The following is a 22,107-nucleotide window of genomic DNA, read 5'->3' as shown; positions in this document are numbered from 1 at the left end:
TGAGGCATCAAGGGATCACCAATTTAGTATTGGAGGGCAGCGTGGAGGGTAAAAATCGTAGAAGGAGACCAAGAGATAAATACACTAAGCACATTCACAAGGATGTAGGCTGCAGTAGTTACTGGGAGATGAAGAAGGTTGCACAGGATAGAGTAGCATATCTCATTCTACGTTAAAAAACATTTAAGAAACATCAACACTTTTTTTCATTGTTTGAAAATAACATCAGCCAGATGACGTCCTTCTCGATCACGGCAATCTCGCAGGCTATTGACACAGCTGTTCATCACATGATGGAGCAAACCCTAAGGAATTCTCTCGATTTCCAGCGGGATTCTTGCCAATGTTATGACGTCTTTCTTCGTACACCTTGCTTTCAGGGTAACTCCAGAAGAAATAAATCAGAAGCTGTGCGGTGGAGCGAACGGCGGGAGGGGGGAGGGGGGGGGTGGGAATCAACCATTTAGGAAAAACCAATGAGAACATTCATGCTCATGCGGGGTGTGTGATTTGTTGCTCCATCTTGTTCAAATAATGTTTCACCATTCACTGCATACTGACGAAGTCGAGGTATGAAGAATGTCCTTAACATTGTTGAATAGCGCTCACCCTTCACGGTAACAGATTGCCCTCTTTCATTCTCAAAAAATGAGGGTCTATTATTCCCGATGACGGCATTGCACACCAAACTGTTATCTTGGTTGAGTGCAAGGGTTTTTCATGGAGTAGTCGCTGAGGGTTCCGATCACTCCAATATCTAAAGTTCAATTTTTTCAAATATCAATTGTGAAAATATTCCTCGTCACTCGTCCAGAGGTTGTCAACAAGCACCTCGTTTCCTTCAACCATTTGCAAAACACTTTCTCAGAAATGCTGTCGGACATCAAAGTCGTTATTATTCAAAGCGTTAACCACTTGGATTTTGTATGGGTGGTGATGTAAGTGTAACCTCAGAATCATTCGGACAGTCCTGTTAGAAATTCCAAGCTCAACACTCTTGTCTACGCGCCGATCTCCGGGGGCTTCTTCCCACAGCAATTCTTACACGTTCCACATTCTCGGGAGTGCGCACTGTCTTCGTTCTGCCACCTCTCTTCCCTGTTGTTTCACCGACGTTTTCAAAGTTTTCGACCCAAGTTTTTATTGAGTTAACCGAAGGCATCAGCCTATTACGACTAATTTGAAAATGCGCCTAGAAACGACGCTGAGCGGCTACATAGCTACCGCTTTGGTAGAATGCTTTCACTGCAAACGACCGTTGTTGCTTAGTCACTGGTCCATGGTTACTGAAATGCTTTGTGTTGGAGAACACAGTGGTTACTCGCCCCCTACTACTTCCAACGTTTCTGCGCACTGTGAAATACACCGCGTGGCAGAAAAAGTGAAGCCCCAGAAAGGATGTTGGAAACGAAATGAATCTTCACTGGTTGAGAGGGTCTGTGATGTTACTTCAATGATTAAAAACTCCAGTGAGGTTTACAAGAAACTTGACAGCATGAGCCCACTTATCAGACTGAGCACCACATCTGGCCTGGATGCATGTACTGATTCGGTTGGGGTGGTTGTCACAAAGCCGTTCTATCCTCTCCTGAGGCAAGAAGGCCCACAACTGTTGCGTCTCGTCTTTCATGTTATGAAGATCGGCACAAGAATGGAGTAAACGTCCGAACTGTTCCCATACACGTTCTGTCGAGGACAGATTTGGGGATCTTGCTGGCTGCGGATGTACCTCAACATCACACAGGCAGTTCATACAGCAGCGTGCCATGAGTGGACGAGCCTTTTCTTGTTGACAACCACAATACTGTCGCATGAGCGGTAACACATTAGGACGCAGGATGTTAGTGACGTACCATTGTGCTGTCGGAGTTCCCTCAGTCACTAACAGTCGCGACTTGAAGTCGTACCCGATGGCTCCCCACACCATGACGCCATGACTCTGCTGTACCTTTTCAAATAGCTGGAAAAATAGGATCTCTCCCTAAGCTAAGGTAGAATAGCTAAGGTAGAATATTCAAAATTTCTAGGTGTATGCATTGATGAGGGGTTGAACTGGAAAAAACACACTGAGGATCTGCTGAAACGTTTGAGTTCAGCTACTTATGCTATTAGGGTCATTGCAAATTTTGGCGATATACATCTGAGTAAATTAGCTTACTACGCCTATTTTCATTCTCTGCTTTCGTATGGCATCATATTCTGGGGTAACTCATCATTGAGTAAAAGTGTGTTCATTGCGCAAAAGCGTGTAATCAGAATAACTGCTGGAGCTCATCCAAGGTCATCCTGCAGACACTTATTTAAAGAGCTAGAGATCTTCACTGTAGCCTCACAATATATGTATTCACTTATGAAATTTGTCATTAACAATCCGAACGAGTTCAAAAGTAATAGCAGTGTACATGGCTACAACACTACGAGAAAGGATGGTCTTCACTACTCAAGGTTAAATCTAACTTTGGCTCAGAAGGGGGTAAATTATGATGCCACTAAACTCTTTGGTCACTTACCTAATAGCATCAAAAGTCTGACAGATAGCCATATAGCATTTGTAAGGAAATTAAAAGAATTTCTTAATGGCAACTCCTTCTACTCATTAGATGAATTTTTGGATATAGTAAGTGGGTAATATCCCCAACCCCCACAAAAAAATTAAAAATATTACGGGTCGTGTAATATTTCGTGTAATGTAATATCTTGTATAGACACCTTTTATTAACCTGACACGTTCCACGTCATTACGAAGTGTCGTATTCATGATCTATGGAACAAGTACTAAACTAAACTAAACTAATCTAATCTAATCTAATTTGTGGCCGCAATACTCGCCGACGGTGGTCAACCGGGATAGTGCAAACTCATGATACATCTACATCTAGATTCATACTCCGCAAGCCACCCAGCGGTGTGTGGCGGAGGGCACTTTACGTGCCACTGTCATTACCTCCCTTTTCTGTTCCAGTCGCGTATGGTTCGCGGGAAGAACGACTGTCATCAGTATTTCAGCAGCACTCCAAAAGCAAACTGGTTACGGTGTGCTGTCAACGGCACCTTACGCTTACGACGGTAATTCTCTACTTCGGCTCCTTATAGTCTCCAACCAGTAGGATGAAACAGGTCACAAGTAGACCATTACCTGTTACTGAATGGCTGGCGCTGGTGTGAAGGGGTTTCAATGTGCTTGGTGCACAATTCGGCGATCCTCCCTTGTGGTGGTCATACTTGGTCGTCTGGAACCATGACAACGAGTATGCTTTCTGTCACGTTCCCACGCAGTCTAACATCGGGCCACTGTCACATCCAAATGCCCCACAAATCTGTATATCGTACAACTCGACAACAGACCAAATGAGACCCACAGTGCCATTTCAAACTCTATCAGGTGCTGATAGTGCTGTCTCACACGACTACGTGGCATCTCGGTGTCCTTCATAGTGATCACTTGGCATCCGACGCTGTTCACGTCCCTTATATACGCTACAGAAACTTGTAACAACACTAAACACTAATAACACTAATGCACTCTGGTAGCCGTTTACATGTCACAGAAAATTGCCGCTCTACTCATTTACTTACTCGACGATGGTGTGTACATGTACGAAATACGTTGACCTCTGACCCTGTCTTCTGGATGCTTCAATTATTTTGTTTCAGGCAGAGTACAATATTAGTAATTAATGTAAGAAACAGACGAAACACACACGAACAGGGTCAGCATAAATGACCGCAGGGTGTACTGCTCTGGTACAAGGAGAACTATTCTTAGTTATCCAGTACGGTAGTTGTAGCGCTCTTACAGGAAAGGAAACTTTCTCCACAACAAGCGCTCCCCGCTCCATAGTTTACAGAGATACTATACAGCCTTGCAGCAAATACAGCAATAAGTGACGCCATTGCAACTTGCGTCTTTAGGTCCCTTTATATCGATATTTTGTTCCTTCCCGTTTCTTGGACATTGAATAGGTGATTATTGAAATGTCCCTCATAGTAAGAAGCGCAGTTTTACAAGCGAATGTCTCATACCACTGTTTTTGAGATGAACGATTTATATTCTAAGCACATTTTCGTGCGTTTCTGAGCGTTCGAGACCACCCTTTATCACTTAAAAACGTAACTACTTCGCTACTAGCAACATAACATTTAATTTTCGTCTCCCAAAGAAGCCATAACATACTGGAACTTACAGCACCGTAGATAAACGTTTTATACAAATATACAACAGCAACACACCTGCTCCCATGTCTTCCTACGATGGATATGTGTGTTAATACTAGGCAGATAACAATGACAAATGAGCAGATGCCTTTTTGCTGCTTCTATAATACTTTTATTTTCATGGACTCTCCTAATGCACAATAATCTTGGTTGAACTGGCAAAATGTAATCAAATTAGAGTTCTGCACTAACTGATACATTTCTCTTTCGGTCCAGATTTCGGTTACTGCTGTTGGCAGCCTTGGTCGTCCTGGTGATGGCCGGAAGCGTAGCAGCACGCGAGGAGACGAAACGACAGGACAGCGATGACAGCACAGACTTGCAAGCAGATGGTGAAAAGAGGTTGGAAATCCTTGTTATAATTCTTGCTTCACTGACAAAATATTTTTCTGACGATGACTGAAGAGTGGAAATTGAAAAGATTCTAAGCACCAAATCTCACATTTGTCGCCGCGAGGTCTATCGCACCTTGCCACGATTCGCGCGGCTTCCCCCGTCGGAGGTTCGAGTCCTCCCTCGGGCATGGGTGTGTGTTGTCCTCAGCGTAAGTTAGTTTAATCTGATAAGTAGTGTGTAAGCCTAGGGACCGATGACCTCAGTAGTTTGGTCCCATAGGAACTTACCACAAATTAAAAAAAAAAAAATTTCACATTTTTCAGGAGACTCAAAAAACAATGTACCTCTCTATGTACACAACTCATTTGTATCTAAAAAATTGAGAAGTGATTCTGATATTGCAAATTATGCTGCCCACCTCAGCTATGAAAAAAAAGAGAGGCAGACAAATTAGAAAATAAGTCCTTTATTACGAAAGTTGTAAGTGCCAACCAAGAAACTGACTGGCTCTAAGAGTAATAAGGAAGTTTTTACTGGTTGATTCTTGCAAAGAAGAAAACGCAATTTATTCATACGGAAATCACCGTTACCGGTCCTGAAGCGACAGGTTCATATTCAGACAGCTGTTCACGTTTTCAGACATTTGTTGTTGTTTACACTAGTTGTTGGCTGTTTTGTCAACAACTAAACAATAACACATGTAATATAAACATGAACAGCCGTCTGATGATGAACTTGTCGGTGCGAAACCAGAAACAGCGCTATATATGTAAACAAATACCATTTTTCCCAGTGGCTGGTTGTACTCGTTTTTGCATGAATCAGTTTGTATTTGGCGTCTTTGACATTTTTGATAGCTTGGCTATATACAAAATACATGATGATTCGTACAGTTTTTAACAGAACAGCAGGAAGACAGTTTTGTTCCGAGTGCCATTAATAACGAGGCATTACATTTTATTTGCGATAATACAAGTATAGAAATACAGCATTAAGTTTTTAACTGGTAGAACTGTACTCTCATATCTTCTGAATTTTGAAACTCTAGAGAAGCAGAGCTTGGCACAAAGACCACGCGCCATCAGCTGAGGCATGCTTGAAATGGTTTCTTCGTGGTCTGGCATCCGGATGAAGTGTAGGAACAAGTAAGATTACCGAGAATGCAGCAACACTGAAATGCGTTTTGTCAAAAAAATGTCACGTAGAACCTACTCAATTTCCACACTTCAAATATTTAATGATTTAACCTAATTATGGTGAAATGTCAATTTCTCCACCCATTAACAGTTCTCTGATTTACTTATTCTCGTATCTTTGCTTATAACACTAGAGGATGTATATGGGTGACATTAAACGAACGTGATGCACATTTTAAAACATCTTGAGTTGTGTCATTTCTGTAAACTTTTTCGTGTTGCGATTTTAATTTTTTTGCAGAAATACAAGCCAGATGCTTTAGTGATCATGCAGCCACAGCCAGATATAGGAGTTGTAGCATTCAAGTTGTTCCCATATTTTTTACAGTAAGCTACATAATAGTCTCATATCACCATTGCAGCGTTAATTTGCGAGAGTTAAATAACACTGTACTTACCATAACAAATGTATTTATTTTCAAGGATTTCTAGCCAGAAGCATCAACGAGCTAGATCACGTCATCCTTTACAAACGTCTGTAATGATAAACAACTCCAACATGATACCTCCCCTCTGAAGAAGTTGAACGAAACTTCTGTGTATGAGGGATGTCAATAAAACAAATTCCTCAATTAAACATGATCACACCAGAAGGTATTAAAGAAATAGGTCGATATTCAGCCGACTGCAGTGCAGTTATGGAGCATCAAGCATTTCGTTCACACGTAGGAGTACGAAAGAAAAGATGAAAAACATTTCTGCACAGAACCAAGCCAGTGAGACAGTACGCCAGACTATTCTTGCAATTAGACACTTACTGAATCACAATATTCTCTAGAATCACGGGTAAAAATATGTTAATGCTGACAGTAAAATACACAACGGAAATAGATTTGCTGAAGAAAACCAAATACCAGCGCATAAAATAAAAGACGGTGTAATACCAATTTAAAGGCAGGAAGTCAAAGGATCTGGAGAGGCTAATTAATAAGTTTCGTAATATGTGACTGAATGACTTATGCGCATCTCCACACTACGATGTAGTGACGTTTTATTCCACATTGGCTACTGTGACTCATTGTGGCACAAACTTCACGAGATAACAGAATTTCTGGTACATTTGGCTAAACACAAATGCATTCAACCTATCACCCACGCGTCACGAAAATTAGAAACTTGTGTCCATGAGACTATTCTGCACTGGGTAAAATCCAGTATAACAGAAATGAGAAGAGTTAACTTTGGTGGACAGCAAAAAGCCTTAGGATGGTGAAATGTTCTTTGGCACGGTATGGCGCTGACCTGGAGTATAGGATTGTGCACCGTCTTGCTAAGTTCGCAGATTTCTGGTAGAGACCTGTACGCAAGTCAAAATGTGTCATCAGAGCTCTTAATCAGATCATACTGAGCGACGACGGTAGGTTACCAGGAGTAAACACAGCGGCTAAGCATTCCGCCATACGGGGCCATTACCTCTCGTTTGAGACAAGGTCTTCCAAAATCAGTATGTGCTCTTGTTGCAATTGCTGCAGCCATCCACGTGCACTATCTGATGAGAAGAATCCGGAAGTCCATATGTAACGCAGAATTGAGCACTAGATGCCACGAGAGTCGGACCCGCCAGTATAAAAGGAGGCAGGTTGTATTGTGCTGTCAGTAGGGATACAGAAGCAGTAATAGTGGAATTGAGCAGCAGAGCTCAGTTATTTCGTACATGGAAGTCACCAGAGTAATAAATCTATCGACATTTCAACCCACCTAATGCTGCAAATGTCGAGTGTTGGTGATGTGATTGTAAAGCGGAAACACGAAGGAACAACTAAAGTTAGCCCATGTCCAGGGAGACCTCATGTACTAACGAATGGGGATCTTCGAACATTGCGGAGGATAATTGTGAAAAATCGCATGATATCAGCAGAAGGAATCACTGTCCAGCTATAACAATGAGTGTGTGTCAGGAGTTAAAAATAATGGGTTACAATGATCGAGCAATTCCGCATAAACCATAAGTTTATACACGGTATAACGGGTATAGCTGCAGATATTTTTATATGCGGTACCTTAATATATGCTCACTCAGTGTGTTGGTTGTTTTTTTCTCTGCGTCGAAAAGTCTTTCCACAAACACATCACATAATTTACTACCGAATGTTTTTTGCACGGTCGTAACTGCAACACTAAGTGGACTACACCTGTCAGCATAGACTAACCGATTTTCGTCCACACTTAAATACCTGACCTGCTGCCCAGGGGAAAATAAACGTTAATGGCTTGCTCTCGCCCCGTGAACTTGGATGTACTAACCAACCTACCTGTGTAATTATTAGTCTCAAAATGACGTGAATAATGACGTAATGTTGATCAGTAGATCATTCTCAGTCATCAGCCATCGATAGAAATATCTGCACTTATAACCACTACAGTTTGTATTTTAAACGCTAATCGACACTTAAGTTTCTGTAAGTAGCGAGGTACTGGACAGTGGATGATAGGAAACAACTGATTTAGAGTGATGCATCACACTATACTCTGTGGTTGTCGGATGGAAGGGTTAGGATTAGGCGAATGCTTGGAGAACATTTCCCGCAATCATGTGTAGTGCCAACAGTTAAGTATAGAGAAGGTGGTGTTACGGTATGGGGGTATTCTTCATGGTTAGGGTGTGCTTCCCTTAAGAAAAAAATAAACGCATAAGGATATGAACACATTTTAGACCATTGTGTACTGCGTACAGTTGGGAAATGGTGGTTGATTGTATTAGCATAACAATTCAGTCTGTCATAAGCAATATCTGTGAGGCACTGGTTTCTGAACAATAAAGTTCCTGAAATTAACTAGCCTCCCCAGAGTCCCGACTTGAACCCAATGGAACACATTTGGGATGATTTACACCGTCGACTTCGCTCCAGAGCTGTGACAGTTTTTGAGGAAATATGGGGTGCTATACCCCCAGAGACATTATTCGGAATGTGTTAACAGCAGACTACAAGCCCTCAGAAAGGCGGAGGGTAGACACTCCCCATATTAATCTACATTACTGACTGTACCGGAACCCGCTATCAGTTGCAGGCTGCCTACCTCACGGGCAACAAAAATTTCATTTTCAATATTTCGCGTAATTATTGACCAAATTTAAATTGCTTTCATAATCTACTCATTAAGAGGCATAACCTTATGTCAAAAGCGTAACACAATAAGACAAGTATTACAGTTATAAACTGTATGTTTGTCATGAGGTAACTTAACTACCGGCGCACAAATACCTGGACTTCATTTCATCCGGTATTTGAAAATGAGAGCACTTAGCGATTTCCAATAAATTTTACGCACAATTTCAAATCCTTACGAAACTTTTGTTCACCTGCAATTCCCACAAACTGTGAAAAGAAAAAAAAACTTTTGTCGCTTACTACATTTTCGCTCTTCATGCAGGGAAATTTAGCATCAAATGTGACGTTCTAATTTATTACGTCCTTACTACCGACTCCTTTCGCAAGACTTTGTAGACAGTATCCACATGCACACATCAAAAAAAGTTTTGCATCACCTCCGTTCCGAGAGTTCCGGAACTTGTACAGAAAATTGGAATAGAGATCAACATAAACATCATTTCCGCCCTTTTTATTGCTCATGAAGACCACACATTGCATGTTGTACCACCTTCAGAAGTGGTGGTCCAGACTGCTGTACACACCGATACCTCTAATACACAGTAGCACGACCTCTTGCATTGATGCATGCCTGTATTCGTCGTGGGATACGATCCACAAGTTCATCAAGAGACTGTTGGTCCAGATGTTCCCAATCCTGAACGGCGATTCGGCGTAGATCCTCAGAGTGGTTGGTGGCTCACATCGTCCATAAACAGCCCTTTTCAATCTATCCCAGGCATGTTCGATAGGGTTCATGTCTGGAGAATAAGCTGGATACTCTAGTCGAGCGATATCGTCATCCTGAAGAAAGTCATTCACAAGGTGTGCACGATGGGCGCGCAAACTGTTGTCCATGAACACGAATGCCTCGCCAATATTCTGCCGATGTGGTTGCACTAACGGTCGAAGGATGGCATTCACGTATCGTACAGCCGTTACGGCGCCTTCCAAGACCACCACCGGCGTACGTCGGTCCCACATAATGCCACTCCGAACAGCAGGGAACCTCCACCTTGCTGCACTCGCTGGACGGTGTGTCTAAGGCGTTCAGCCTGATCGGGTTGCCTCCAAACACGTCTCCGACGATTGTCTGGTTGAAGGCATATGCGACACTCATCGGTGAAAAAAACGTGATGCCAATACTGAGCGGTCCATTTGGCATGTTGTCGGGCCCATCTGTACCGTCCTGTGTGGTGTCGTGGTTGCAAAGGGGGACCTCGCCATGGACGTCTGGAGTGAAGTTGCCCATCATGCAGCCTATTGTGCAGAGTATGTGTCGTAACGTCCTGTGGCTGCACGAAAGGCATTATTCAACATGGTAGCGCTGCTGTCAAGGTTCCTTCGAGCCACAATCCGTAGGCAGCAGTCATTCATTGCAGCAGTACCCCTTTGGCACCTGAGCGAGACACATTATCGCTTTGGTTCACTCCGAGACGCCTGGACACTTCCCTTGTTGAGAGCCCTTCTTGGCAGAAAGTAACAATGCGGTCGCGATCGAACCGCGGTATTGACCGTCTAGAAATAGTTGGACTACAGACAACACGAGCCGTGTACCTCCTACCTGGTGGAATGACTGGAACTGACCGGCTGTCGGAACCCCTCCGTCTAATAGACGCTGCTCATGCATGGTTGTTTACATCTTTCGGCGGGTTTAGTGACATCTCTGAACAGTCAAAGGTACTATGTCTGTGATACAAAACCCACAGTCAACGTCTATCTTCAGGAGATCTGGGAACTGGGGTAATGCAAAACTTTTTTGGTGTATGTATATGACTAAATGTACCTGCCAAATTATATCACTGTACGATCCATACAAGGTGTACAGCCTTGCTTACGCCGTTTTTTCCCCAACATTTGAGGCTTTAATGAAACAAATTGGTTACAAATGTATCATTCAAAGTATTTTCCATCGCTGGCCACTACTTTCTCCCATCTCGTCCTTTGAAGCGATCCACGAATCGATCCACTTTATGACTTCCTCATGTGATCGGAAGTGTTGGTCAGACAGGCCATGCGCCATTGATCTAAACACGTGATAGTCAGAGGGAGCTACGTCTGGAAAATACGCCGAGTGGGATAGCACTTCCCATTTTAACGTTTCCAAGTACGTTTTGAACTCTTTTGCAACGTGGGGTCGAGCGTTGTCGTGCTGCAAAATCACTTTATCTTGCCTCTCGCTGGATTGCGTCCGTTTATCTTTTAATGCTCTGTTCAAATGCATTAATTGCGTTCGATAACGAACACCTGTGATAGTTTCACTTGGTTTTAACACCTCATAGTACACGTCGCCGAGCTGGTCCCACCAAATCCAGAGCATGATCTTGGAGCCGTGAATATTCGATTTGGCCGTCGACTTAGAAGCATGGCCGGGGTATCCCCATGAGTTTTTGCGTTTAGGGTTATTGCAATAAACCCATTTTTCGTCCCCGGTCACAATGCGATGCAGAAATTCCTTCCGTTTTTGCCTCTGAAGCAACTTTTCACAAACACACAAACGCCGTTCAACTTCTCATGGTTTCAGCTCACACGGGACCGAAGTTGCCTTCTTTCTGAATCATGCCCATAGCCTTGAGGCGTTTTGAAATGGTTTGCTGTGTCACTCCCACTAATCGTGCCAATTCTTCTTGAGTTTGACGCGAGTCTTCACTCAGCAATGTCTCCAGTTCTGCATCTTCGAAAACATTCGCTCTCCCACCACTACGCCGGTCTACGACGTTAAAATCACCGTTCTTGAAGCGTTGAAAGCACTTAGGACACGTTCTTTCACTAACAGCGTTCTTACCATATGTACTTGAGAGCATTCGATGAGACTCAGCCGCTGTTTTCTTCATATTGAAACAAAACTGTAACACCTCCCGCAAATGACGAGAATTAGGCTCGTAAACTGACATTTTCAATCAAGAGCAACTTTATAACGCAGACACAAATCGACTAATGTTTGAATGAGGTTATGCTGACCGAGGTCCTCCAAGCTAACTGCCTGATGTCTGCGGTCTGTTTCTTTCGACCGCTACTTACCATTGTCACCACCTATCGGCAGACAGCGGAAGCAAAGTTGTACACCTTGTAGTTCGGAAGGTATGACATCATCGATATTTAGATTGGTGAAAAACTAGCTTCTCATTCAAATGGTGCACAGTAGAACTTCAACAACAAGCAAGATGTTTTAATTTATTATTTCTTCACTACCAACCCTATTCGTAAAACACTTTTGACAAAGTATTTACATATATCACTGAATGTAGCGCAAAATTACATATTGTACCACACATGGTTTAGGAGATATGACCTCATAAACATTGAGGTGCGTGAAAACATAGCTTTTGCTTAAAACGAAGCGAGAATTACGCAAACTGTATTCATTCAGTGTTTCGTAATACGGACACTTAGCGACTTCCAACAAGCATAATTTCAAACCTTTCCTAAACCTTTCTCTCTTGCATGTTTAAGTAAAATATGTAACAACTAAATCATGTATAAAGTAATCAGACATTTGAAGCTGTTTTACGCATGGTAATTCGTTTCCTTCAGGTCTCGGGGATTAGATTAGGTTAGTTTTTCGTTCCATAGATCCGTGCTAAGGAGATCCTCGTGGATGTGGAACATGTCAAATTTAGTTGGTTCAAATGGCTCTGAGCACTATGGGACTTAACATCTGAGGTCATCAGTCCCCTAGACTTAGAACTACTTAAACCTAACTAACCTAAGGACATCACACACATCCATGCCCGAGGCAGAATTCGAATCTGCGACCGTAGCGGTAGCGCGGTTCCAGACTGAAGCGCCTAGAACCGCTCGGCCACACCGGCCCGCTCAAATTTAGAGGTATTCACTAATAAGTGCCCGGATACAGTTGATGAGATACTGTACTTCTAGCAAAACAGTACCCACTAACACAAAAAATTCAAAGTGAGAACCTCCAATTACCTGCTCTTTAGAAAAACCACCAATTTCTTGTTACTTCAGTTGTAACTGCTTTTAAGTTTCTATGCTGTGGAAAGTATCTATGACGACGACATCCACACACTGGAGTATAGGTAACACTGTACGTTACGTCGTCCGAATGAAATCTGCAGTGAGAAGAACTGCTGTAGCAATATAAAATCATTGCTAGAACGTTCTGAAATTTCTGACACAATAGGTGTTTATCAAAAACTTTCTTGTCGAGTTGTGTCGCATACTAACGACTAACCCCATACTAGGACAAAGAAGAAAACTGCAACAAATAGAAATACATATCACTGCCGTTACAGTTGGAAATGATCCTTGCAAAGTAATTTTGTCAGGAGATGTAACTGCAGAAATGCAACTGTTCGACTGTGGTCTTGGTGTACTATAGCCATGACACCAATCTGTTTGGTGTTGGGCCAAAGCAACAAAAGAGAAGACAAAGTGCTAGCCAGCAGCAGTCCTGTCATATAAACAATGCGGCCGCAGCTCAGTGTCTGAGATTCGATGGAACACATATTCTGACACCACCGGCATCTCTCACCACTGCCACAGTGCTGTCGATAGTTCTTATTGAGAAATGGCGAAAATATCTGCAACAGATTTCCCAGGGTATTAAAACTACTAGTCGACCTAGTAAGCGTACTTACAGCTTTGCTGTAGAAGGCGATGGTCTTACTGACAGTTAAAAATTTGTCAAGATGTCCCATTCCGGCGCACACTTCGCTGCAGAGTTCTACCCTTGAGAAATGCACGGGAATTTCATCGAATACATGCCGCAACGGTGTCAAACCCATCCACAGCCATCATACGCCGTTTTGGAAGGCAGTGGATATGGCTGCCCTGGCCGTTTCTGCATGGATTGGCCTCGCTTTTCCTGAATGGTACTAACAAGAATGTCAGAGAATTTCCTCCTTCTCCTCCTCACCACCACCACCATCACCACAACCAAAACCACCACCACCATCCATGTGACATCCACTGCTGGAGAAAGGCCGTCTCCAGATTTTTCCCTTTTTCCCTTCATTACAGTCTTCCGCTGTCTTCATCCATTTTATTTCTGCGTAATTTATAATTCCATCCACCCGTCTTTCATTCAGTCGTTGCATCGGCCTTTTCATACCTGTTGAAATCCTTTTCATATCTGTTCCTTGGTCCATCCAACAACCAATCATCCTATTACATGTCCCGCGTACCACCAATTTACTCTCAGTACAAAAAAAAAAAAAAAAAAAAAAAAAAAAAAAAAAAAAAAAAAAAAAAAAAAAAAAAAAACCATGGCTCTGAGCACTATGGGACTCAACTTGAGGTCATCAGTCCCCTAGAACTTCGAACTACTTAAACCTAACTAACCTAAGGACATCACACACATCCATGCCCAAGGCAGGATTCGAACCTGCGACCGTAGCGGTCTCGCGGTTCCAGACTGTAGCGTCTAGAACCGCACGGCCACTCCGGCCGGCTTACTCTCAGTACACAGTGTATTTATAAATTAGTTATACAAAGTAACCTTTAAAGGTTAAATAACTTACAGAAATGTTTGACACAGCACTGAATGCAGTCTATCTGCTTACCACTGTCAGTTCCCAACGTCCTCGCTACGTGGCATGTGCGAATAAATTATTCTGACAGTCAAAATGAAGTCGTATCAGAGAGCAGGGTAAGCGCAGTGTTGTTTCTGTTAATCCGCTACTACGGTTCGGAGACGGTTTTGGACTAAATATAGCTAGCCACAAATACAAACTTTTATTAATTGTTACAATCATTTAACCGAATCTGACGCCGGGTCAGGGTCAATCAGCAGTCACTGACGCAGCAATTGAACAATTTTGGCAGAGTAAATTGGTAGTTCGGGTAATTCAAAAAGCCATGCCAGCTTAGAATTGAATATGCCTGGTGTTACCGTGTTACACTGTGAACGCCTGTCATTCAAACGATACAAATTAGAACTGCTGCAATCTTTAAGAGAAAGTGACAAAGAGAAACGAGCTAAGTTTTGTGTAGAGTTAATAAAATTGTGTTCATTGACGAAGCCACCTTCCATACCTGCGATATAGCGAATCAGCATAATGTTCGGATATGGAGTGAGGAAAAACCTCGTCACGTAATCGAACATGTACGAGACTGCCTAAGGTAAATGTTTGTTTTGCGCTGTAAGCTGTAACAAGATTTACAATCCTTCCTTTGTTGCCAAGTCAGCTGTAACTGGCATATCGTAACCGGACATGCCTGAACAGCACCTAATGCCCTCAAATAAAAAAGGATATTTGCACAGAAAAAATGTTCAAATGTGTGTGAATTCCTAAGGAACCACACTGTTGAGGTCGTCGGTCCGAACCTCCGGTGGGACGGACCGCGTAATCAGTGACATGGCGCCTCTGAACGCGCCTATGGGCACAGTATTTATTTTCCAGCAAGATAGCATGCCACCACAGTCACTTGATTTAAGCTCAATGAACTTTTCTGTATGGGGTTACATTAAGAACAGTGTGTTCTTTCCTCGGCTTCTGGGAAACATCGACTAGGTGTGACAATAGATAACGTAAGAAGTTGCCACTATACGTCAAGCCTTGCTTCATAGGGTTACACATGGGGCATTTGTCGTGTTACAAAAGATAGCCACATTGAACATTTGTAAATAAAACATTTTAAGATATACTACACCCCTGGAAATTGAAATAAGAACACCGTGAATTCATTGTCCCAGGAAGGGGAAACTTTATTGACACATTCCTGGGGTCAGATACATCACATGATCACACTGACAGAACCGCAGGCACATAGACACAGGCAACAGAGCATGCACAATATCGGCACTAGTACAGTGTATATCCACCTTTCGCAGCAATGCAGGCTGCTATTCTCCCATGGAGACGATCGTAGAGATGCTGGATGTAGTCCTGTGGAACGGCTTGCCATGCCATTTCCACCTGGCGCCTCAGTTGGACCAGCGTTCGTGCTGGACGTGCAGACCGCGTGAGACGACGCTTCATCCAGTCCCAAACATGCTCAATGGGGGACAGATCCGGAGATCTTGCTGGCCAGGGTAGTTGACTTACACCTTCTAGAGCACGTTGGGTGGCACGGGATACATGCGGACGTGCATTGTCCTGTTGGAACAGCAAGTTCCCTTGCCGGTCTAGGAATGGTAGAACGATGGGTTCGATGACGGTTTGGATGTACCGTGCACTATTCAGTGTCCCCTCGACGATCTCCAGTGGTGTACGGCCAGTGTAGGAGATCGCTCCCCACACCATGATGCCGGGTGTAGGGCACTGTGTGCCTCGGTCGTATGCAGTCCTGATTGTGGCGCTCACCTGCACGGCGCCAAACACGCATACGACCATCATTGGCACCAAGGCAGAAGCGACTCTCATCGCTCAAGACGACACGTCTCCATTCGTCCCTCTATTCACGCCTGTCGCGACACCACTGGAGGCGGGCTGCACGATGTTGGGGCGTGAGCGGAAGACGGCCTAACGGTGTGCGGGACCGTAGCCCAGCTTCATGGAGACGGTTGCGAATGGTCCTCGCCGATACCCCAGGAGCAACAGTGTCCCTAATTTGCTGGGAAGTGGCGGCGCGGTCCCCTACGGCACTGCGTAGGATCCTACGGTCTTGGCGTGCATCCGTGCGTCGCTGCGGTCCGGTCCCAGGTCGACGGGCACGTGCACCTTCCGCCGACCACTGGCGACAACATCGATGTACTGTGGAGACCTCACGCCCCACGTGTTGAGCAATTCGGCGGTACGTCCACCCGGCCTCCCGCATGCCCACTATACGCCCTCGCTCAAAGTCCGTCAACTGCACATACGGTTCACGTCCACGCTGTCGCGGCATGCTACCAGTGTTAAAGGCTGCGATGGAGCTCCGTATGCCACGGCAAACTGGCTGACACTGACGGCGGCGGTGCACAAACGCTGCGCAGCTAGCGCCATTCGACGGCCAACACCGCGGTTCCTGGTGTGTCCGCTGTGCCGTGCGTGTGATCATTGCTTGTACAGCCCTCTCGCAGTGTCCGGAGCAAGTATGGTGGGTCTGACACACCGGTGTCAATGTGTTCTTTTTTCCATTTCCAGGAGTGTATATACAGTGCTGTATTAAACATTTCTGTAAGTTATTTCCTTTTTCACAATAAAAGTTACTTTTATATATTTATAAACAAACGGGGACAAACAGTAAGCCCGCATGCCGCCGCCCCCGCCCCTCCGATTCCTTCAAGAAAACAGCTTCCAACGACTGATTTATTTTCATATTAGTCAGTTTGCTAAGTATTAGACGTAAAGTATGTAAGCGAGAAGTAGCTCAGATAGAAACTTTCTGCAGGATTAAAACTACGTGCCGGACAGACTCGAGCTTGGGACCTTTCACACTCGCGGACAAGTGCACTACCGACTGAGCTACCCACGGACGACTCACTATCCGTTCTCACAGCTTTACTTCGGCCAGTACCTCGTCACCCACTTTCCAAGACTGGTTGGTTGATTTTTTTTAGGGGGGGGGGGGGGCAAACAGCGAGGTCATTGGTCGCATCGGGTTAGGGAAAGATAGAGAAAAAAATCGGCCGTGCCCTTTCCAAGAAATCATCCCGCCATTCGCCTGAAGCGACTTAGGGAAATCGCGGAAAACCTAAATCAGAATGGTCGAACGCAGGGCTGAACCGTCGCCCTCCAGAATGCGACTCCTGTGTGCTAACCACTACCCCAGCTTTGTCGGTACTTTCCAAGTTTCATATCAGCGTACACTGCGCTGCGAAGTTTAGAAAGGGTTGAAATTATACTTAAAGCTTGTTGGAAGTCACTAAGTGCTCTCACTAGACGGATTACCAACAACAATGTCACATGCCCTCACTTCATGAGACGCTGCAGAGAGGTTTTGTATTAAAACCAAGTCACTGCGGCAAATCCTCGTGATCAGAAACTTGACGCCGCCACCTCTTCTCCCCTTGTAGGTCGAATACCTCTCTTTTGTGAGGGGTTTACAAAGAGCGGCCTTAGTAATTAGTAGGCACCCAAATCACAAAGCAAACTCAATGAATTCATTTTCCATAGCAAAGAATATAAGTAAGACCTATTGAAAGAAGCAAATCAATGTCGTTAAGTTCTTAATGGAAAAAGGGAAATCAGTAAATCCATATATCTTGGCTAAATAATTTCAGCGTTAGTTTGTATTCGCAAAGCAGCGCTTATTCTGCCAGTGATGTAAACATCCGAACAGCTTCAGTCACTGAGGTAAAAAAACTACCAGTGCCATCTATTGGTTCTTTGGTGTATTACGAAACTAACAGCGCCAACTACTGGTTGTTTCGTGTTCGACGCCATCATCAACGTAAACATCAGAACTACTAAGCTCATTAGACTCCCAGAACTTCAAATTACGATATTTTTTCCGTGGTCCGGTTTTGATGAAGTAAAGCCTATAAGCTGCCTCAAGCTACGCTCAAGTTACCTGTGTAATCCACGTGAAAATTCGTGTAGTAGTTTTGGAGATTAGTGTGTTAAAACAGACAATCATATATATACGACGGTTTTAGATAATTTAAATTACGATACCTTTTTCGCGGTGATCCGATTTTGATTAAATAAACCTATACATTGCCCGGGCTACGCTAAAATTACCTCTGAAATTCCCATAAAAACTGACTAGTAGTTTTGGAAATTAGCGTGTTCAAATAGGCATAGAGACCAAGTTTTTAAACTAGTCTTGTTGTATTCTGCCACAATCCCTACATCACTCGCAATCAATTTTTGGTAAGTATTTTCAATGTACAGACACGATGGTTGATACAGTTTTATTATCAGTACAGGTATAGACACAGGTTGTGTCTGAAATTTTAGCGATATGTTTTTCGTTGAATTTTCTCTTACCCGGTACCAATGTTTTGGTAAAATTTCTGTATTGGTCAAAGTATACCTCAGTCTTCAGTAGAAAATTTGAACTAGCAAATGACAACACAATCATCATAGGGGAACTAACTGCAATCGTGGAGGCTGTTCTTCCTATTCAATGTACTACAGAAAGAAATAATATTATCTTTCACATCCTGTATCAGCTCTTGCCTTGCTAAAGAACAACAACGCCGGAAAAATGAGTCAGCCCATGGCACACTGAATAGAAGACGTGCTGGGAGAAATATAAATCAATAAACGGCAAGCCAAAATGTGTTGGATAGAAGGTCACTGTGGGATGAAAGGAAACGACAGGCATGGCAAAGAGGCAGTATATGACTGCGAAGAATAACGACATTCTACAAATACATAAGCGACTAACAAGAAATGAATGAAATAAGGAATGGGCACAATCCTCGAAATCAAGAGGCTGTCTTTATGCCAGTACCGTATATCACCAGAAATACCAAGCAAACCTTGGTACGCAAAGGGCTATTATGGCAGAAAGTTTGTAGCCGCTATTGCACAACTGATCTTCACTCATGCATGATTCCGAATTCACGCCGTTGAGTCACCGCTTTGTGAATGCTGATTCACCGATGATGTGAACCACTAGTTCGGATGCGACAATCGAAGAGAACAATCCGTACCACTGATTCGGCGTCGATGGCGCTAAAATCTTCTTTTCCAGCTTCTGAACTGACGCTCCTGGCGACAAGCGAATACGGGGTGTACAAGGAGCTCTTTCCCTTTCTGTCCGCACAGATACGTAATATAAATATATGCATTCAGATGAAGTAGCGTTAAACTAAGAGAGAAGGAAATTGTGAACTTCAATTTGCCTCTTAATTTACACGAGCTGATACAGTTAACTATCTTTTCTAGGAACTACACCGAGCAGCCAAAGAAACTGGTACACCTGCCCAGTATCGTGAAGGTCCCCAGTGAGTACGCAGAAGTGCCGCAACATGACGTGGCATGGACTCGACTAACGTCTGAAGTAATGCTGGAGGAAATTGTCACTGTGAATCCTGCAGGGCTGTCCATAAATCCGTAAGAGTACGACGGGGTGGAGATCTCTTCTGAACAGCACGCTGCAAGGCATTCCAGATATGCTCAATAATGTCTGGGGAGTTTGTTGGCCATCGGAAGTGTTTAAACTCAGAAGAGTGTTCCTGGAGCCACTTTTTAGCAATTCTGGACGTGATGGGTGTCGCATTGTCCTGTTGGATTGCCCAAGTCCGTCGGAATGCACAATGGACACAAATGGATGCTGGTGATCATACAGGATGCTTACGAACGGGTCACCTGCCAAGAGTCCACGTATCACGGGTCATGTACCACTCCAACTGCACACACCCCACACTATTACAGAGCATCAACCAGCTTGAACAGTCCCCTGCTGACATGTAGGGTCCATGGATTCATGAGGCTGTCTCCATACTCGTACACGTCCATCCACTCGAAACAATTTGAAACGACACTCGTCCGACCAGGCAACATGTTTCCAGTCATCAAAAGTCCGATGTCGGTGTTGACGGGCCCAGGCGAGGCGTAAAGCTTTGTGTCGTGCAGTCATCAAGGGTACACGACAGGGCCTTCGGCTCCGGAAGACCATATCGATGATGTTTCGCTGAATGGTTCGCACGCTGACACTCGTCGATGGTCCAGCACTGAAATCTACAGTAATTTGCGGAAGGGTTGCACTTCTGTGACGTTGAACGATTCTCTTCAGTCGTCGTTGGTCCCGTTCTTGCAGGATCTTTCCCCAGCCGCAGCGATGTAGGAGATTTGATGGTTTACCGGATTCCTGATATTCACGGTACACTCGTGAAATGGTCGTAGGAGAAAATCTCCACTTCATCGCTACCTCGGAGATGCTGTGTCCCATCGCTCGCGCGCCGACTATAACACCACGTTCAAACTCACTGAAATCTTGATAACCTGCCATCGCAGTAGCAGTAACCGATCTAACAACTGCGCCAGACACTTGCCTTACAGAGGCGTTGTCGACCGCAGCGCCATATTCTGCCTGTTTAAATATCTCTGTATTTGAATACGCATGTCTATACCAGTTTCTTTGGCGCTTCGGTGTATAAAACAAGTACATTGGTATTACTTTTATCAGTAATGTAAATCTATTAATTATCTAATTATCTAGTTATGTAGAATGTACCGAAATACCATTTTTATCTCTATTTTGTTTTAACTGACCTAACACATACCACATAGCCTTTAATTCTGTATATCTCCCCGCCTCCCCCCCCCCCCCTCTTCCCCCTTGCGGACGCCTATGCCTAAGGCCAGAAACAAACAATAACGGCCTGATAGAACAATATATAATTTACTAAACTGAATGAAATCCCACATGTGTGTCTACTTTATGGAATAAAAGGACGTAAAAATTGTCCATGTTTGATAAATATATCTCCCACAACGGGATTCTTTCGCAAAGAGAAGAGTCAAAGACATTGTCATGATGGTTACGATAATTGACAACCAGTGCAACCACTGCTCTTTCCCCTGACTTAAATCCCATCCAGCACATGTGCAATGTGTTGCGGAGTCGTATAGCAACACGTCCACTTGCATCAACCACCATCTAGCAGTCGTCAATGGACTAGCGTTCAGGAGGACGTCGGTTCAGATGCAGATTTTCTGTGGCTTCCCTAAATCGCTTGTAGCAAATACCGGGATGGCTCATTTGCAAGAGCACAGTGACTTCCTTCTGCAACCCAAGATTACGCTCTGTCACTAATGACCTCATCGTCGACATGATGTTAAGCATAATTTCCTTCCTTCCACTGCTCCCTAAATTTCAATTTCATAGTTTTATTACTGGAAATAGTACATAAAATTCACTGATGTGCAAAACTTAAGGACGAAAGTAGCTTTTACATGATATGTCACTGCTACGTTACATAGCTCGATGAAACTTGGACCATACATAGAAAGAACTGTTGCGCCGTAATAGAAAAGATAAAAGAAAGAAACACGCAATGAGACGAACAAAAATGACACTGTTACTCAAATACAAAAATTACAATGAAGTAATTGCGATTTGTTGTGGTCCCCTGGACGCAACGCGCTCACACGCTGGTCACGATGTTGGTTAGTTCTTGTGGTAGGGCGTTCCATTCCTAAACCAACGTGGTTGACAACTGCTGGAGGGTTGTTGATCAGCTTAGACGCGCTGCAATACGTCTCACCAACGCAGCCCATGCATGCTTAATGAGATTTAAGTCGGGGGGAACAGGGAGGCCAGTCCATTACCTGCACATCCTCTCGTCTCCAGGTCCTCATCCTCCTCCTGCGCTGTTCGATAAGATGGGGCATCGTAATCCACGAAAAAGGAAGTCAGGGCAGAATGCAACCCTGAAAAGACGCACATGGGAAGGACTACAGTGTCACAATAACGTTGACCGGTGAGTG

At 43.9% G+C, this 22,107-nt stretch overlaps 1 protein-coding gene across 3 annotated transcripts in view; it reads left to right on the top strand.

Annotated features, from left to right (window-relative positions):
- Positions 1-22,107, top strand: part of LOC126428165 (uncharacterized) — a 210,993-nt gene that overhangs the window by 53,098 nt on the left and 135,788 nt on the right. For all 3 annotated transcript variants that reach the window (XR_007576785.1, XM_050090074.1, XM_050090075.1), the window contains exon 2: positions 4,432-4,557. Coding sequence is in view for 2 of the 3 variants with exons in the window: in XM_050090074.1 (XP_049946031.1) it covers positions 4,432-4,557 (126 nt within the window). In the remaining variant the exon portion in view is untranslated. The remainder of the gene's footprint in view (positions 1-4,431; positions 4,558-22,107) is intronic.

This window comes from Schistocerca serialis, chromosome 12, assembly GCF_023864345.2.
Source record: "Schistocerca serialis cubense isolate TAMUIC-IGC-003099 chromosome 12, iqSchSeri2.2, whole genome shotgun sequence".
Lineage (NCBI taxonomy): Eukaryota > Metazoa > Arthropoda > Insecta > Orthoptera > Acrididae > Schistocerca > Schistocerca serialis.
The sequence above is the reverse complement of the archived record's forward strand: the minus strand, read 5'-3'. Positions and strand labels throughout refer to the sequence as shown.